Source organism: Hylobates moloch, unplaced genomic scaffold (genome assembly GCF_009828535.3).
Source record: "Hylobates moloch isolate HMO894 unplaced genomic scaffold, HMol_V3 SCAFFOLD_11, whole genome shotgun sequence".
Taxonomy (NCBI): domain Eukaryota; kingdom Metazoa; phylum Chordata; class Mammalia; order Primates; family Hylobatidae; genus Hylobates; species Hylobates moloch.
Genome location: NW_026652286.1, coordinates 27003663 through 27022997, shown reverse-complemented (window position 1 = coordinate 27022997; position 19335 = coordinate 27003663). Strand labels below are relative to the sequence as shown.

At 37.3% G+C, this 19335-nt stretch overlaps 1 protein-coding gene across 2 annotated transcripts in view; it reads left to right on the top strand.

The window, feature by feature from the left end:
- The window catches only part of NELL1 (neural EGFL like 1), a 934274-nt gene that overhangs the window by 5513 nt on the left and 909426 nt on the right, over window positions 1-19335 (top strand). For both annotated transcript variants that reach the window (XM_032166405.2, XM_032166404.2), the window contains exon 2: window positions 2446-2574. In XM_032166405.2, coding sequence (XP_032022296.1) covers window positions 2446-2574 — 129 coding nt within the window. The remainder of the gene's footprint in view (window positions 1-2445; window positions 2575-19335) is intronic.

The following is a 19335-nucleotide window of genomic DNA, read 5'->3' as shown; positions in this document are numbered from 1 at the left end:
GCCCACTCCACACATCTAGGTCTCCTTGGACCAGTGGACCAGCAGGGACATGTTCTTTTCATGATGTGGAAGTAGACGAGAACAAACCCCACTGCACAAGTCTCTGCCTGCATAAATTTAATTTCTGCCCTTAAACATAAACCTTAGAACCCTTCAATTATATCTCAGAATTAGAATAACATCCAAGCTCCTTTTGGGTCACAGGGCTTGTATGATCTGGCCCTTTTCTCTCTCCCCCTTTGGCCTCTCTTCTTTTTTCTTTTCTTTTTTTTTTTTTTGATACAGAGTTTCACTCTGGCACCCAGGCTGGAGTGCAGTGGTGCTGCAGGATCTGCTTCCTGGGTGCAGGCGATCCTCCTAAGTAGCTGGGACCATAGGTGTATGCCACCATGCCCGGCTAATTTTTTGATCTTTTTGTAGAGACATGGTCTCCCTATGTTGCCCAGGCTGGCCTCAAACTCCTGAGCTCAAACAATCCTCCTGCCTCAGCCTCCCAAAGTGTTAGAATTACAGGTGTGAGCCACCATGCCTGGTTGGCCTCATTTTCTACTTCTCTACCCCTGGCCCATTCAATTTCAGCCATGCTGGCCTTTCTTCTGTTCTTAGGACACTCCCAGTTTGTTCCTCGTTTGCATGCACCCTTCTCTGCATGTGGAAAGCTTCGTCCCATCTTGCCTTTTCTAGTCATTCAAGTTTCAGCTCAAAAGAACCTTTTCAACCCCCCTTTCTAACTTAGGACCCCCATCCAAGTTGCTTTCTATCCCATTACTCTATTTTCTTCATGGCATTTATTGCCATCTCAGATTATCTTATTCATTTGTTTATTTTTTGCCCTCCCCCACCTAACCCACAGGAATGCGAGCTCCATGAGCACATCACCAGTGCCTAGCAATGTGTGTGCTATATAGTAAGCACTCAGTAATACCTGTTGAAAAAATTATGAAATGAATGAATGCAGAGTGAATGGAAGGAAGACATCTTTGGGTCAACTGGAAGGGGAAAACTTAAATCTTCAGTCCAGGGGACAAGGGGAAGCCTGATAGAAACTGAGAAGGCAGTTATAGACACTTTGTCTGCCTTGGCAATAACAGGTTTCAGCTCTAAAGAGGCCTTCCTGACCAACCGTCTGTTGACAGAAGCCTAGCAGGTCCTGTTTCCTAACAGGAAAAGAGTAAGGAAAGAGTAGATTTCCTTCTCCAAGGCTGTAGGACCAGGGGTTAAGGTGGGAGGACAGGTGAGGTGGTGACAGCTTATGATGTCCCAGTGAACACTCACCCAGTGGGTGCAAGCCCTCCAAATCTTGTCTCAGTGACTGCATTACCATCAGATGAGAGTTGACAGCTGTTGCTGATTAAAACATTTCCAACAGCACAGTCAAAATTGCACTGTTGAGATGATAAGTGTAGATAGACACAGCCTTTATGAATGGCTTAAACACAGCCCCTTAAAGTGATCACTATCCTTATTAATACATATAGTTGGAAATCACTTTGCAATCATGAATGAATCATTGCTCAGAGCACCCCCTGGGTGAGAGGCATCTTTAGGGATTTGTCTTTCTCAGACAAGGGAAAGAGGAGGCTCAGGGCTGTATTTCTCTGCATTAAGGTTCTCTAAAAAGAGTTATCAGGGTATCTGGCTTTCCGTCCAGGAATCCCCTTGGATGGAAATATATATCCATTATTCCAGGGATTCTCCTTCCTGGCCAGTCCCTCTGCCACTCTTCTTCAACAGGGACAGGGTCCTTTTCCACTTTTTTCCTCCTTAGCACAGGCGATTGTGTCTGATTAATTAGGGAACACTTTATGGAGGTGTTTACTCGTGGTGGTGGGTCAGATTTTGCTACTGCATCTGTCTCTGAGGCAGGTGGATCAGGGCCACAATCTTGTATCCGCAGTCACCACCTCTATAAAGCTTGGAAACCCCGTTTCTTCATAACTCACCTGACAGCAAAACCTATCCTGAGTTGAACTCATTTCATGGCAAGACTTTATCTAAACTGATATCAACCTATTTATAATCTTTATTTATTCCAATTAGAGAAGTATGTCATACTTTTTCCTTCAGAAATGTTGTATTTGATTATGGGGTTCTGAGTTAGACTTTGCTAAAAATGTTACATAAAATGTAGTATATAGGCCATATTACCTTTCTAACATATGGCACCTTCTGAATTCTGAACTATATTTAACCCCAGGAGTTTTGGGTAAGAAATTCTCAATCTATAACTGGGGGTGGGGTTGGGGGAAGGAATAAAGAAACTACAGTATTAGCGGGGTAAAGGAGCAAAGATTTGCTTTTCTTTTCCCTCCATAGACAAAGACTCTCCAAGCACTCATCATTGGCTTCCTTGTATTCCCTGCCACTCCCTGACTCTAACCTCTGCTCTATAATGCTACTAACACTCTGCATTTTAAGCCCAAACAACTCTTTGTTTCTTTCCAGTGGTGGGCTTTGGGATGGACCCTGACCTTCAGATGGATATCATCACTGAGCTTGACCTTGTGAACACTACCCTTGGAGTTGCTCAGGTGTCTGGAATGCACAATGCCAGCAAAGCATTTTTATTTCAAGGTAAAGGTACCTCCTTTCTTGCACGGTGGCAGAGGTGGGGGAGGAGGGTCTGTCTGGGGAGTGCTCATTTGTTGTGTGTTTGTCTGGAGATCGCCTTTGCTATTTCTCTTGTGTTGCTGTCCTGAGTGTTTAGATATGCAGGGGATATTATTCTGAGGGCAGGAGGGAGGCATTAGAGATCATGAAGGTGAAATATTTGGTTTGGCAGTAAAATATTTCCTTGATATTGGTGAAGATCTAAAGTGGGATGAATTCATAAAATACTTGAAAGACATTGACCAGCCATATTATTGTTACAGGATATTTCTCTAGCTGTTATCAATATCTTTGCCTGTACTTACACCTACACCTATATTTACATCTTTCATCTAGTGGATAGGCCATAAGAACAGAGGAAAACTTATGGCTGCATTCTCCTTGGGGTAGAGCTTACTCACTTCTGCCCACTATAAGCTGGACTACGATTCATTAAAACATTCAGCAAGCATTTATAGAGAAAACATGGTGTGGTTCTTAGAAGCATGGTGTTTTTCACAATTTTGGAGGCTGTGAAGTCCAAGGATAAGGCATCAGCAGATTTGGTACTTAGTGGGGGCTGGCTCTGTCTGCTTCCAAGATAATGCCTTGTTACTGTGTCCTGTGGAGTGCTGTGTCCTCAAATGGTGGAAGGGATGGCAAGGCAGAAAAATAACTAGCTAGTTTCCTTCCCAAAGACACTAATCCGTTCACGAGGGCAAAGACCTCATAATTTAATCACTGCCTGAAGGCCCCACCTCTTACTACTAATGCACTAGGGATTAAGTTTTAATATGAATTTTGGTGGGACACAAATATTCAAATCAGCAAAGTGATATGTCAACAGATACTTAAAAAATGGATAGAAAGCCTGGTATAAGAAGGGGTGGGGTCTCAGAGCATTCTGAATAGAGGAAATAGTATGTATAAAGGTAAGGCAAAAGCCAACAAAAAGACTTTCACATGGTGGAAGGGTGGTGAATGTCTGGAGGGTTAGACAGAGACTAGATTACATGGGACCCTGTTGGCAGAGCTGATATTCTGCTGATATGTGTGGGTTTGGGTGTACTGATGATTTATGGCTGGTGTCCATTTTGATAGGTGGGACGCCATGTACTTTTTATTACCTGTTTTAAGTATTACCCTTGCCCATAGGCCAGTTAATGGCTTTGTGCTTTACTCTCAGAGAAGTGGGGCCTTTGTAGAGGTTTAAACAGGGAAATGAACTGACCAGATACCATAGTAAGGCAGCCTGGATATTGCTCTACGAATATGTCTGGCAGGGTTCTTTTAACTCAGCCTTTTATGATGATAACAAAAGGATTATTATAGCATGGCTGAACCAACATAATAGAATGAGATTTACATATTTACAGTGCAGATAACTTAAGACTTGTTAATGATATATAGCAAATCTACAGTTATTATGTAATGATATATAACAAGACTATGGACATACTAATTTTCACTTACTCCTTACTAACGAATTGGTGAAGTATGTAAGCTGGGTATGGTTAAAAGACTAGACTGAATTACTTTGTTTTTGCATTTTGTGAGATCTGCCCAGTCACTGTTGAGAGTCCATACCTTTCTTGATCTGAGCAAGGCTGCTGACACTTTATAAACAAAGTTGCTATGAAAACCTGGCTGGTCTGTAAGCTTCAAGAGCGCAGGAGTCCTGCTGATCTAGATACTCCTAGATCCTCAGGGCCAACTATTGTGCATGAAACATAGTAGGTGATTAATAAACATTTTGGAAGGAATTAAAATTTCTTTTGTACTATGTACCTTATAGAAAGCTTACTGCTTGCTTTAGTCACTACTATTCATTCCACAAGCGTAGGTCCCCTGGGCTGGGGCTCTACTCTCTAATCTGTGTATTCTCTGTTTTGGCAACCGTCTCTGTGATGTCTGCCCAGCTACAACAACTGGGAGGGATTTTCAGCTTCTTTGGTGGGAAGAGTAACTTCTTTATGGAACTTTGACTGAGAAGGCCTTTCTCTTATAGCCCCTGTGATTATATTCGGCTTACGTAGAAAATTCAGGATAGTCTCCCCCATCTCAAGATCAGTAACTTAATCACATTTGCAAATCCCTTCTGTCAGGTAAGTTAACATAATCATAGATTCTGTCAATTAGCACCTGGACATTTTTGGGGAGCCATTATTTTGTTTACCACAAAGTCTGCCCTCTAGATCCCAAAGATTCATGTCTGTCCCACATGCAAAATGCATTCACCCCATCCCAGTATCTCAAAAAGTCTTAATCCATCATAGCAACAACTCAAAGATTGAAATCTCCCCTAATCTCAGCTGAAAAATTCTACATCTCATTAAGTAATCTAAATCAGATATGGGTGAGACAGTTGGTATAATCCATTTTGGGGGAAAAATTTCTCTCTATTGTGGTCTTATGAAACTGGAAAACAGGTAATCTGCTTCCAAAATACAATGGCGGGACAGGCATAAGATACCAGTTATAGATATTTCTGTTCCAAAGGAAGGAAATGGAAAGAAGAAAGGAGTTACTGGTCCCAGACAATTGTGAAATTCAGCATTGCAAACTCCATTGGGTTCAAGTCTTAGAAATAATCCCCTTTGGTTTTGGCTCTGTCTTCTGGCTTGTGGCTCATTCCTCTGAGACATCGTTCATTTTTCATGAAGGATAGCATTTGTTTGCAGTTGAGTAGTTTTATCAGCTTGTTTCCTGCCTGTAAAGTTTTGGGGGTTTGTCAGACATCTTTCATTGTGTCCTCTCTCAGTCTTCTTCAGTCCAAATTGGCAGGGTTTCTGTTGGTATAATATTCTCAAGAACCTTGAAGGTCTCCTGTCCACTAGACAAGCAGCTTATCCACAGATCTGTCCTAGATAATGCTGTCTCTATTCCTGACTACTTCTGAGATGGCTGAAGGGAATCCTTGACTCACATACTGATCTCTACAAAGAGGCCTCTAGGTGATTGAATATTTTGATCTTTTGATCCTTCCAAGGCACTATCAAAAAGTTGTTTAGCCACAAATTGGCTCTAGAGGAGGCTTTCCTGATAGAGTGTCTCCTTTTATCGTGTTTGCAATCTGGATAGGCTGAGAACTCCCTGAATTATCAAGTCCTGACTCCTTTTTGTTTAACGACTCTTCTCTCAATCCCTTACTTTTCTCTCACATTTTGCCATAAACAGCAAGAAGAAATCAGACTGTAACTTCAACACTTTGCTTGGAAATCTCCTCACCTAAATATCCAAGTTTATTTTACTTTCCACATAACTATAGGACAAAATGCAGATAAGCTTTCTGGCATCATGTAACAAGGATCCCCCATCTTTGGGTATTCATTCAGTAATATGTCCCTCATTTCCTTTTAAGCCTTTGCTGGGATCACTTTTAACATCTATAGTTATTTTTAACTCCCTGTTGAAGGCAATTGGCCTTTTCTACCATGCTCCTTAAAAATTTTCCAAGCTCTACCTATTACCTAATGCCAAAGCCTCTTCCACATTTTTAGGTATTTGTTATAGCAGCACCCCACTTCCAGTTACCTAACGTTTGCAGTGGTTTCTTACTGGTGCTATAACAAATTACTACAAATTTAGTGACTTAAAATAAATTTATTATCTTATACTTCTAGAGGTCATAAGTTCACAAAGAGATTTATGGGGCTAAAACCAAGGTGTTAGTAGAGCTGTGTTCTTTCTGGAAGCTCTACTGAATATTCATTCAGTTCATTGCCTGTTGCAGTTTCCAGAAATTGCCACATTCCTTGGCTCACGGCTGCATCAGTCCAAGGTTGGCTTCTGTTGTCACATTTCCTTCTCTCTGATTCTGTCATCATATTTTCTTCTCTGATACTGACCTTCTGCCTTCCATTTTCCCTTATAAGAAATCTTGTGATTATGTTGGAACCACCCAGGTAATCTAAGTATTCTCATCTCAAGATTCATAACTTAATCACATCTGCAAAATCTTTTTTTGCCATGTAAGATGACATATTTACAGGTTCTGGGTATTAAAATATGAATATCTTTTGGGGCCCATTATTCTGTCATAGAATGGCTAAGCATTGTTGGGCATAAATGTGAACATAATGATGTTTCCTGAGTACTACAATCAAATCTTCCTTTTTTTCTAGTGCAGTACTGTCCAATCAAAATGTATTGTGAGCTGCATCTTTAATTTTAAAATCTGTAAGAGCCACATTAAAAAAGTAAAAAGAAACAGGTAAAATTAATTATATATTTTATTTAGCCGAACATATAAAAAATATTATTTCAACATATGGTCAACCCAAAAATATATTAATAAGATATTTTACTTTTTTTTAAAAAAACAAAGCCTTCAAAATTAATTGGTATTTTACACTTAAAACACATTCTGATTTGCATGCTAAATTTTTAATCTGTAGTAATTGATATGTATTTTGATTTCATAAAATTTAAAGTTAAAAAAGTAGATTCATCAAATTATTCTGTACAGACAATTATTAGATTAAAAAATTAAGCAGGTTTATTGAGGTATAATTATATTATAACAAACTGTATATTCAAAACATACAACTCGGTAACTTTAATATACAAATATAACTGTGCAACCATCAGCACAATCAAAAATGAACATAGTTATCACCCAAAAAGTTTACCTTTTTTCTTTTATAATTCCTCCCACCTACCTCTCCCAACCTCCACTTCTAGACAATTATTGATCTGATTTCTGCATTTTCTAATTTGCATTAGAAAATGCAGACATTCACCACCCTTCCAGCATGCGAAAGTCTTTTTGTTGGCTTTTGCCTTACCTTTATACATACTATTTCCTCTATTCAGAATGCTCTGAGTCCCCACCCCTTCTTATACCAGGCTTTCTATCCATTTTTTAAGTATCTGTTGACATATCACTTTGCTGATTTGAATATTTGTGTCCCACCAAAATTCACTAATTTGCATTTTCTAGAATTTTATATAAATCAAATCATACAATATGTGCTTTTTTGGTCTGGATTCTTTTACTCATTATGGGTATTTTGAGATTTATACATATTGCAATGTGTAAAGTGCTTTTCTTACAGGCAATATCTAGTTGGGGGCTTAACTTTTTTTTTAAACCAATAAAATAATTTGTGTTTTTTCATCAGGGCATTTAGACTATTTACATTTAATGTGATTATTGACATGATTATATTTAAATTTATCTTCTCGTTATTTGTTTCCTACCTGTTCCATGTATTCTTTGTTCCCTTTCCCCTCTTTATGTCTTCTTTCAGATTAATTGAATATTTTTTACAATTTTGTTTTATCTTCTTTGTTGGCTTATTAGCTATAACTCTTTGTTTTGCTATGTAGTTTATAAACTCCTGAGTACGTTGTTATTTTTATTTAATGAGTCAATTATCTTTTAAACAGATTTAGATAATAGAATCAATTATACATTTAACTCACGTAGTTTCTTTTTTTTCCCAACTTTTGTTTTAGGTTCAGGGGGTACCTGCCCAGATTTGTTATATGGGTAAATTACGTGTTGCTGAGGGGTTTGGTATACAAATGATCCCATCACCCAGGTAGTGAGCATAATTCCCTATACGTAGTGTTTCAGCCCACAAACTCCCTCCCACTGTCTCACTCAAAGTAGTCCCCAGTTTCTATTTTTCCCATCTGTGTCTGTACTCTTGCAGTTTCTGTTTTCTGTGTTCTTCATTCTTTTGTATAACTTTATATTTCCACCTGATATTATTTTTATCCTGCCTGAAGGACTTTCTTTAACATTTAACATTTCCTTCTTCACTAATATTTCTTATAGTGTAGGTCTGCTGGTGATGAATTCTTTTAGATTTTGTATGTCTGCAAAAGTCTTTATTTTGCTTTTATATTTGAAATATGTCTTTGCTAAGTATAAAATTCTGGGTCGATAGGTTTTTGTCCCCATTCTTTAAAGATGTCTTTTCACTTATATTGTTTCCAATGAGAAGTCTGTTGTTATCATATTTTTGTTCCTCTGGAGACAAGTATTCCCTGCTTTTAAGACTTTCTCTTTGTCACTGATTTTGAGCAATTTTATTATGATGTCCCTGATGTGGTTTTTGTCATGTTTCTTGCATATGAGATCTATTTTTTTTTTTTTTTTTTTTGAGACAGAGTCTCACTTTGTCACCCAGGCTGGAGTGCAGTGGTGCAATCTCAGCTCACTGCAAGCTCCGCTTCCCGGGTTCATGCCATTCTCCTGCCTCAGCCTCCCGAGTAGCTGAGACTACAGGCGCCTGCCACCATGCCTGGCTAATTTTTTTGTATTTTTAGTAGAGACGGGGTTTCACCATGTTAGCTGGGATGGTCTCGATTTCCTGACCTCATGATCAGCCCGCCTTGGCCTCCCAATGTGCTGGGATTACAGGCGTGAGCCACCGTGCCCTGCCGCACATGAGATCTATTGAACTTGGGAAAAATTTGGCCATTATGTCTTCAAATATTTTTTCTGTTCCTTTTTTTTTTTTCTGTAGGGACTACAATTACATGTATATATCTGACCGCTTAAAGTTGTTCCATAACTAATTGATATTATATTTATTTAAAATATTTACTTAAGCCAGGTATGAGGGCTCACACCTGTAGTCCCAACACTTTGGGAGGTTGAGGCAGGAGGATTGCTTAAGCCCAGGAATTCAAGACCAGCCTGGGCAACATAGTGAGACCCCCATCTCTACAAAAAATAAATCAAAAATTATTTTAAAAAGACTAAAAATTAAATTAAAAAATTTAAAACATTATTATTTTTTCTCTCTGTGTATAATTTTTGATCATTTCCATTGTTATGCCTTCAAGGTTACTAAACTGTATTCTCTGTCATTAGTATCACTCAGTGTATTTTTTACCTCATATATTGTAGTTTTAACTCTAAGTTCAGTTTGACTGTGTAAAAAATCTTCCATGTCTCTACCTAACTCTTTGAATACATGAAATACAGTTGTAATAACTGTTTTAATGTTGTTAATTGAAAATTCTAATAATTGTATCAGTGCTGGGCCAATTTTGATTGACTGATTTTTCTCCTCATTACTTCTTCCTTGCGTGCCTCTTAATTTTTGATTAACGGCCAGTCATTGTGAATTTTACCTTCTTTGGTACTGAGCTTTTGTGTATTCTTATAAATACCTTTGAGTTTTGTTCTAGTTACTGGGAAACAATTCAATTCTTTTAGATCCTACTTTAAAAGTTTTTTAGGTGGGCCCAGAGAAGTGCTAGTGCTAATAGCTGGGGTAGAACTAATTATTTACCATCACTGAGGCAAGATCCTTCAACGTACTCTACCCAATGACTCATAAGTCATGGGATTTTCCATTTTGACGGCTGGAAATAGGTACTATTTCTGTCCCTCGTGTATGCTGGATACTGTTGCCTTTTGGGTGGGTCTTTCCTGTCCTTGGGTAATTTTCTAACATGCATGCACAGGTTAGTACTCAGCTGAGTGCTGATTTTGGGTAGATCTGTGTTTCTGTCTTTGTGCTGCTATCTTCTCTCGTGTATACTGTCCTGTGAAATCTAGGTGCCTTGGTCTCCCCAGACTCTCAGCTTTCTCTCCTCAACTCAAAGATTGCCTGAGTTCTGCCTTCCTATGCTACGCCTGGAAACTCCCTCAGAGCAGTCAGCTATGGTAATTATAGGGCTCATCTCTTTTGTATCCCGTCTCTGAAGGATCACTGCCCTTCATTGACTGATGGCTAGTGTCTTGAAAAGTGTAGTTTCATCAAATATTCACTATAAATCTAAATTAAAATTAATTAAAATTATGCAAAATTGAAAATTCATTTCCTCAGCCACACTAGCCATATTTCATGTGCTCAATTGCTTTATGTGGCTAGGGGTTACCATATTAGACACTACAGATCTGGAGATGCTCAGAAATTTTACTGTTTCACCACAGCTCTGTTAATATAGGCAGGCTTCAAAAATCCTGTATTTTAAGGTTAATGTATAATAGCAACTATCAAGCTACTTAAGTTCTCTATCTCAAAATACTTCCATTTACTCACTGATAACGTGGAGGTAATAATAGTACCTACTATATATGGTTGTAGTGAGGGTGAAATAATACATATAAAGTGCTCGAACAGTACTTGGTGGTGAGCTCTCATTAAACTTGAGTCTATACATTTTAAAGTAATAGGTTATAGCTTTGGCTATTTTTCCTTCATGTGTATCATCTGCCTTATGTGTTATTGATGTCAGATTTTAACCCAGAGCTAGATTAGGATAGTGGAAAGGGCAGAAGATTAAAATTAGCATTTTTTGTTTTAATTTATTTCATCCTCACTACGATGATATAAAATAGTTACTATTATTACCCCCTTTTATCAGTGAGTAAATGGAAGTATTTTGAGGCAGTATTTAAGGGTGCCAGTGGATATGTCTTTTAATGTCTTCAAGCCTCAGTTTCCTTGTCTAGAAATGGGACGAATAAAGAGACTGATAAGAATTTAATGACTGCATATGGGAAAGCACTTTCAAAAGTGCAAAGTGTAAAAAAACCAGTTCATTATCCTTTCCTTCATTTATTTTTATTTCTCCTAATATTTCACCATCTAATGTCCAGCTGTGAATTGTGTGTTCAGAGAATGAAAACCTTCATTTCAATGCTAGCCTATTAATAATATCGATACATTTAAATAGAAACCTCACTTAACTGGGAACATTTCTACAGTACCAATTTCAAAGCCTGGTAGGATTTATTTTGGGGCTAGCCAGCTTTTGTGTTATCTTTGTTACTGCTGTCTTTGTAGAGCCCAAAGAATTGAGTAAGTTTTTTATTTTCTTCTTGCTTGAAATACAATTTTTTTAGGGTGTTAAAAGAAAAACTTAAGACAAATTAAATTTAACAGAATTTAATTGAGCAAAGAATGATTCGTGAATCAGGCAGCCCCCGGAACCAGAATAGGTTCAGAGAGACTGTCACTGCCGCGTGGTTGGAGAGGATTTATGGACAGAAAAGGGAAAGTGATGTACAAAAAATGGAAGGAAGTGTGGTACAGAAACAACTGAATTTGTTATAGCTTGGCATTTGCCTTGTTCGCACATTTGGCCACTGTGGCTGAAACTCGGTGATCAATATGAGTAGGTTACAGTCTGTTTACACACCCAGTTAGGTTACAGTTCACTATGTATGGAGAAACTTTCAGGTGGAATTTACAAGGAGGAAGCTTTAGGCTAAACTTAATTTAACAATTCTCCCCTTTCAGTGCCCTCTCCAAATTGAGAAGCTGACCAAAACTCTAGGCATTGAAGTGACTCTGTCATTATTGTAAATATATTTAGTTGGTCTCAAATATCACTGGGAAATAGTAGAACATGTGGGTATAGGGGCTTCAGTTTTTTTTTTTTTATAGAGGTTAGAGTAGAGGGGTCCCTTTTATGTTGGAATCTCTTGTTTTCAGGAGAGAAGAAAACACCTGGTCTGTTTTGGGATCTCTCTCTCTCTCTCTTTTTTTTTTTAATTTTTAGCTTGATTATGTTATATTTAGTATGAGTGACTTCATTTTGGTTTGATCTGATCTGGTCTGTTGGGGACTAGTATATGAGTTTCGTCTAAAAGAAGGGCTCTCATAATTTTGTTTAATTCTTTTAGTAAGATTTTTTCTTACTATTTAATTCTTATGAGTACATTATTACATATGGTATTGAATATTTTGATACAGGCATACAATGTATAATAATCGTCAGATATTAATGTAGATGAGTGTGACCAAAACTTAGGACTTTAGTGCTATTTTTAGTTATTATTTTGAATTTTTGGTCTCAGTATGTCATTTGTAGGTTATGGTGTCTTTATGACTATGTATTTTTGTTTTTTGATTTTTTGTAGTTTCAGTAGAAGACTATTTGACATTTTATGAATGGCTATGTATAAATATTTACAATTTTTGGGAGAATGTAGTATGCCAGGGAGACTAGTATTATGAATATTAGGAAGATAATGTTAAGAATATGGAGTATGTTTTTTAGTTAGGGTCTTTATGAACTAAATTTCATTTTATTTTATTTTTTTGAGACAGTCTCGCTCTGTCGTCCAGGTTGTAGTGCAGTGGCACAGTCTCTGCTAACTGCAACCTCCGCCTCCTGGGTTCAAGCGATTCTCCCACCTCAGCCTCTCACCACGCCCAGCTAATTTTTTGTGTTTTTAGTAGAGATGGGGTTTCACCATGTTGGCCAGGCTGGTCTCGAACTCCTCACCTCAACTGATCTGTCCACTTTGGCCTCCCAAAGTGCTGGGATTACAGGCATGAACCACCATGCCCGACCTACTGTAACTAAAAGTTAAATAGGTCAAAGAATGAGTTAGACAGACTATTTGTTTTAACTAAGTAGTCTATTTTATTAATCTCATATAATTGAATCTCTATAATGCTCAATGTATTTTCTGATGTGTAACAAGAAGTGTCACTGACCATATAGATTTTTTCCTGTTTAATTAGTATGCAATTTAAAGTAAATTATTTGTTTTATTTAGTATACTTTTAGTAAGAGAATTTAAAGAAGTCTGTTGAGTAACCATAGTTTTCATAGTAGAATTTGTTATAGAGGCTATTATGAGAGACAACATTTTTTAATTTTTTAAATTAAAAAAGTTTTGTTTTGTCTTTGCTTTTAAAAATAATTTCAACTTTTATTTTAGATTCAGAGGGTACATGTGCAGATTTGTTACTTGGGTATATTGTGTGATGCCGAGGTTTGGTGTATAATTGATCTGGTTACCTGGGTAGTAAGCATAGTTCCCAGTGGTTTTTCAACCCTTACCCATCAATGTCTTCCCCTTCTAGTAGTCCCCAGTGTCTGTTGCTGCCATCCTTATGTTCATGTTTATCCAATGTTTAGCTCCCACTTATAAATGAGAACATGCAGTATTTGATTTTATTTCTGCATTAATTTGTTTAGGATAATGGCCTCCAGCTGCATCTACGTTGCTGCAAAGAACATGATTTCATTCTTTTTTTATGGCTGTGTGATATTCCATGGTATATACATGTATACCACATTTTCTTTATCCAATCCAACATTAATGGGCACCTAGATTGATTCCATGTCTTTGCTATTGTGAATAGTGCTGCCACAAACACATGAGTGCATGTGCTTGTTGGTAGAATGATTTATTTGCTTTTGGATATATATGTTATATACCCAGTGATGGGATTGGTGAGTCAATGGTAGTTCTGTTTCAGTTCTTTGAGAAATCTCCAAACTGCTTTCCAGAGCTGCACTCATTTACATTCCCATCAACAGTGTATAAGTGTTTCCTTTTCTCTGCAGCCTCATGAACATCTGTTGTATTTTGACTGTTTTGAACATCTGTTGTATTTTGACTCTTTAGTAATAGCCTTTCTGACAGGTGTGGGATGGTATCTCTTTGTGGTTTGGATTTGCATCTCTCTAATGATGAGTGATGTGGAATGTTTTTTCATATGCTTATTGGCTGCTTATGTGTCTTCTTTCTTCTTTTGAAAAGTGTTTGTTCATGTCCTTTGCTCACTTTTTAATATTGTTATTTGGTTTTTGCTTGTTCAGTTGTTTAAGTTCCTTATAGATTCTGGATCTTAGACCTTTGTTGGATGCATAGTTTGCAAATATTTTCTCTCATTGTATATGCTGTCTGTTTACTCTGTTGATAGTTTTTTTTTTTTTTGCTATGCAGAAGCTCTTTAATTAAGTCCCACTTATTAATTTTTGTTTTTGTTGTGATTGCTTTTGAAGTATTAGCCATAAATTCTTTGTCAAGGCTGATGTCCAGAATGGTATTTTCTAGGTTTTCTTCTAGGATTTTTATAGTTCAAGGTCTTAAATTTAAATCTTTAATCCATCTTGAGTTAATGTTTGTATATGGTGAAAGATAGGAGTCTATTTTCATTTTTCTGTATATGGCTAATCAGTTATCCCAGCACCATTTATTGAAGAGGGAGTCCTTTCCCCATCACTTATCTTTGTCCACTTAGTAAAGATCAGATGGTTGTAGGTGTGTGGTTTTATTTCTGGATTCTCTATTCTGTTCTATTGATCTATGTGCTTGTTTTTGTACTAATACCATGCTGTTTACTGTAGGTTACTGTAGTCTTATAGTATAGTTTGGTAACAGAAAATATAGAAGTGGGGTAATGTGATGTTTCTGTGGGGTAATGCTCTTTCTGCTTAAGATTGTTTTGGTTATGTCAGCTCTTTTTTGGATCCATACACGTTTTAGTGTAGGTTTTTTTAAATTCTGTGAAAAATGACGGTGGTGGTTTTATAGGAATTTTATTGAATCCACAGATTGCTTTGGATTGTGTGGTCATTTTAATGATAGTGATTCTTCTAATCCATAAACATGGAATGTTTTTTCATTTGTTTGTGTCACCTATAATTTCTTTAGCAGTGTTTTATAGTTCTTGTGGAGAGCTTTCACCTCCATTGTTAGGTGTATTTCTAGGTATTTTATTTTTGTGTGTGTATATTATAAATGAGAATGTGTTCTTGACTTGGCTCTCAGCTTGAACGTTATTGTTATATAAAAATGTTACTGATTTTTATACATTGATTTTCTATCCTGAAAGTTTACTGAAGTCGTTTATCAGTTCCAGGAACCTTTTGGCATAGTCTTCAGGGTTTTCTAGGTATAGAATCATATCATCAGTGAAGAGGGATATTTTGACTTTTTCTTTTCCTGTTTGGATGCCTTTAATGTCTTTCTCTTGCCTAATTGGTCTGACTAGCACTTCCAGTACCGTGTTGAATAGGAGTGGTGAAAGTAGACATCTTTGCCTGTTCCAGTGCTCAAGGGGAATGCTCCCAGGTTTTGCCTGTCCGGTATGATGGTGGCTGTGGGTTTGCATAGATGGCGTTTATTATTTTGAGGTATGTTCCTTTGATGTCTAGTTTCTTGAGGGTTTTTATCATAAAGAGATGTTGGATTTTATCAAGCTTTTTCTGTGCCTATTTGGATGGTCATATGGTTTCTGTTTTAGTTTATGTGGTGAATCAGATTTATTGATTTGTGTATGTTGATTGCATCCCTACTTGATCATGATGAATTAACTTTTTGATGTGCTACTGGATTCTGTTTGCCAGTATTTTGTGGAAGAATTTTGTGTCTATGTTCATTAGGGTAGGGATATTAGCCTCTAGTTTCAGTTTTTTATTGTGTCTGTTTTTGATAACAGAGTGATGCTGACTTCATAGAATGAGTTAGGAAGGAGTCCTCCCTTGATTTTTTGGAATAGTTTCAGTGGAATTGGTACCAGCTTTTCTTTGTACATGTGGTAGGATTTGGCTGTGAATCCATCTGGCCTGGGCTTTTTTTTGGTAGACAGGATTTTTTAAAATTACTTATTCAATCTCAGAACTTGATATTGGTTTGTTCAGGGGTTCAATTCCTTCTTGGTTCAATCATGAGAAGTTACGTGTTTCCAGGAATTTATCCATTTCTAGATAGATTTTCTGGTTGGCATGTATAGAGATGTGTATAGTAGTCTCTGAGGATCTTTTGTATTTCTGGGGGATTTGTTGAAATGTCACCTTTGTTTTTTCTGATTGTGCTTTTTTGGATATTCTTTTTCCTTTGTTAATCTAGCTAGTGCTCTATTGATCTTGTTTATACTTTCAAATACCCAACTTCTGGTTTCACTGATTCTTTGGGTGGACTTTTGGGTCTTAATTTCTTTCAGTTCTGCTCTTTAGTTATTTATTTTCTTCTGCTAGGTTTGGGGTTAGTTTTTTCTTGTTTTTCTAGGTGTGAAAAACACTAGCTTTGGGGTCATTTTTTTCTTGTTTCTCTGGGTGTGATGTTAGATCATTGATGTGAGATCTTTCTAACTTTTTGAGGTAGGCCTTTAGTGCTATAAACCTTCCTCTTAACACTGCTTTTGCTGCAGAGGGATGTATTTAACATTATTGCCACATTTATTTTAAACTATGCCAAAAGGGACCTAATAAATGATGTCTATCTAGAAGAGGGAAAGCCTTTGGTAACGTTTTTCATTTTTTAACCTATTATAGGTTGTAAGGAGTGGACTAATGTTTTGTTTGTGCCTGATTATGAAGTAATAAAAACACTATTCAGTTTTTTTGGTCCACATCTCACCATTTATTTTTTATTGTCTGACACTGTCACAGTAACTTCAGAAAAACTACATTTAACAAAGTTTAAGCAAAGAATAATTTGTGAATTGAACAGCCACCCTCCCCAACTCCAAACAACCAGAATAAGTGTAGTACTGTCACGTGATTGGAGAGGATTTACAGACAGAAAAAAGAAAGTGACCAACATAAAACAAAAGTGAGGTATGGAAATAGCTGAATTGTTTATAGCTTGGCATTTGCTTTATTTAAACACTGTTTAAACAGTTGGCTGCCTTTGGTTGGCTAAAACTCAATGATTGGTGTAAGAGTATGTTACAGTCTGTTTACACATCCAGTTAGGTTTCAGTTCACTATGTATAGAAAAACCTCTAGGCCAAACTTACAAGGAGGCAACTTTAGACCAAATTTAGCAACAAATTGGCGATGGTGCCGGGAAAAGAATGAGTGTCTATGGGTAAGGCTGGCACAGATATTTAAGCTGAAAACCATCCTAAATACCAGCATTAGATTTTCAAAAATCATTTTGTAATACCTCTGCTTTGCTTTGAGTGGTACTCGGAGGAGATCTGAGAGTTTGAAACTATACTTCTCCTTGACTGACAGTGTCTTAGTGTTAAGTAGTTGGGAGGATGTGTCATTGGTGGTTCATTTATAAAAGTGAATTAGAATATGCATGAGTGCAAATTCTTTAATATGTTGCCTTTTTTTTTTTTTTCTGCCAGGAAAGTGCTACCTTTCAGGAGTTCTGCTTCAAAAGAGTTTCTAAAGGAAGAATAGATTGTATCTTTCAAGTAGCTTGTTTTATGTGACAAGATAGAACAAAGGCTAATGTAGCTGCTTCCAGGGGAAGATTCAGGAATTTAGCACCTATTTGCATGCTGGGCTTTGAGCTACATGTTGTGGAAAACCTAGATGAATAAGGTAAAGATCTCAGCCTCAACTAGGTTACAGTTGAGAAGGGCAAATATGACCTCTGGCACCCTAATTCAGAATAAAAGAGAACTGGCTTGCCATCAAGTTTGGATAAAGTCTTAAGAATGTTCAAGAAAGAAACTTCTTACTGGATAACCTGGGAAATGGTCTTTGGGGGAGGTGGCACCTGAACAGACCTTGGAAGATGTACAGGAGTTAAATATGTGGTTTCTTTTTCATAGGAACATTGCCCATGTGTAATCATTTTCACAAAACGGTGCTTGATGCTTGAGCTATAGCTGTTAATGCTCAGAAAATCTGAGTAAGATGGAATTACCCAAAGGGTTTGTTTAATGCCGATCTCCAGATTTCCTGCCACCCACTGTTGCCCAAGTCTGAATTGTTTTTTCTGTTGATTGGATGAGCCTAGTCACTAATTACCTCAGGGAGCATTTACTAGTCAACCTCACTTTGAGTGGAGTGATTTAGTATAACTTTGCATTTCATCAATTAGCCGAGTGATTCAATTCACATACCAGTGTCTCCCAAATATAGGTGTTTTTGCTCTTGCCAAATAAAAGCTCAAGCTAGCTGTGAGAGTGGAGTGGTTTTTCAAATCCCTCTCTGGGGCAAATTAACACCTGCACTGGCTTATTCTGGAAGATCATTAAATGGCTTTGTGATTATCGTAGAGCAAATAAACTGTGTTTATTCTCCAAATCTGTCCACTTCTACCATCTGCACTAAAATCTATTCTCTCAGTCATGCTCCTTCTGCCATCAAATAGTACATTAAGGAAAGCAGAGATGGAGAGAGACAGCAGAGAATGCAAAATCTTAAGAATTAGTTTAGAAACTATTTAGCTATATGGGCCAATTTCATCTGAACAAATTAACCTTGGGCAAATTGCTTTATCTCTTAAATGTGTTGCCTCTTCAGACATTGAATAATAATGATAATGTCCAAGGTAGAAGATATTTTTAAGGATTAATTTAGATAACTTAAATTCATGGTGTGAGAAAAAGACATTTATATTAAAATTTCTTTCAATAGTTTTTGGGGAACAGGTGGTTTTTCGTTACATGGATAAGTTATTTAGTGGTGCTTTCTGAGATTTTGGTGCACTCATGACCTGGGCAGTGTACACTGTACCTAATGTGTAGTTTTTTTTATCCCTCACCCCATTCCTACCCTTCCCCACAAGTCTCCAAAGTCTATTATATTATTCTTTTCCTTTGCATTCTCATAGCATAGCTCCCACTTATAAGTTATACAATATTTGGTTTTCCATTCCTGAGTTACTTCATTTAGAATAATGGTTTCCAAGCTGGGCGTGGTGGCTCATGCCTGTAATCCCAGTACTTTGGGAGGCCAAGGTGGGCAGATCACCTGAGGTCAGGAGTTTGAGACCAGCCTGGCCAACATGGTGAAACCCTGTCTCTACTAAAAATACAAAAATTAGCTGGGCATGGTGGTGCACATCTGTAGCCCTAGCTACTTGGGAGGTTGAGGCAGGAGAATTGCTTGAAACCCGGAGGTGGAGATTGTAGTTAGTGGAGATCATACCACTGTACTCCAGCCTGGGCAACAGAGCAAGACTCTGTCTCAAAAACAAAACAAAACAAAAAACAAAAAAGAATAATGGTTTCCAACTCCATCCATGTTGCTGTGAATGCCATTATTTCTTTGTTCTTTATGGTTGAGAAGTATTCCGTGGTGTGTATATATATATACGTGTATGTATATATATACACGTAT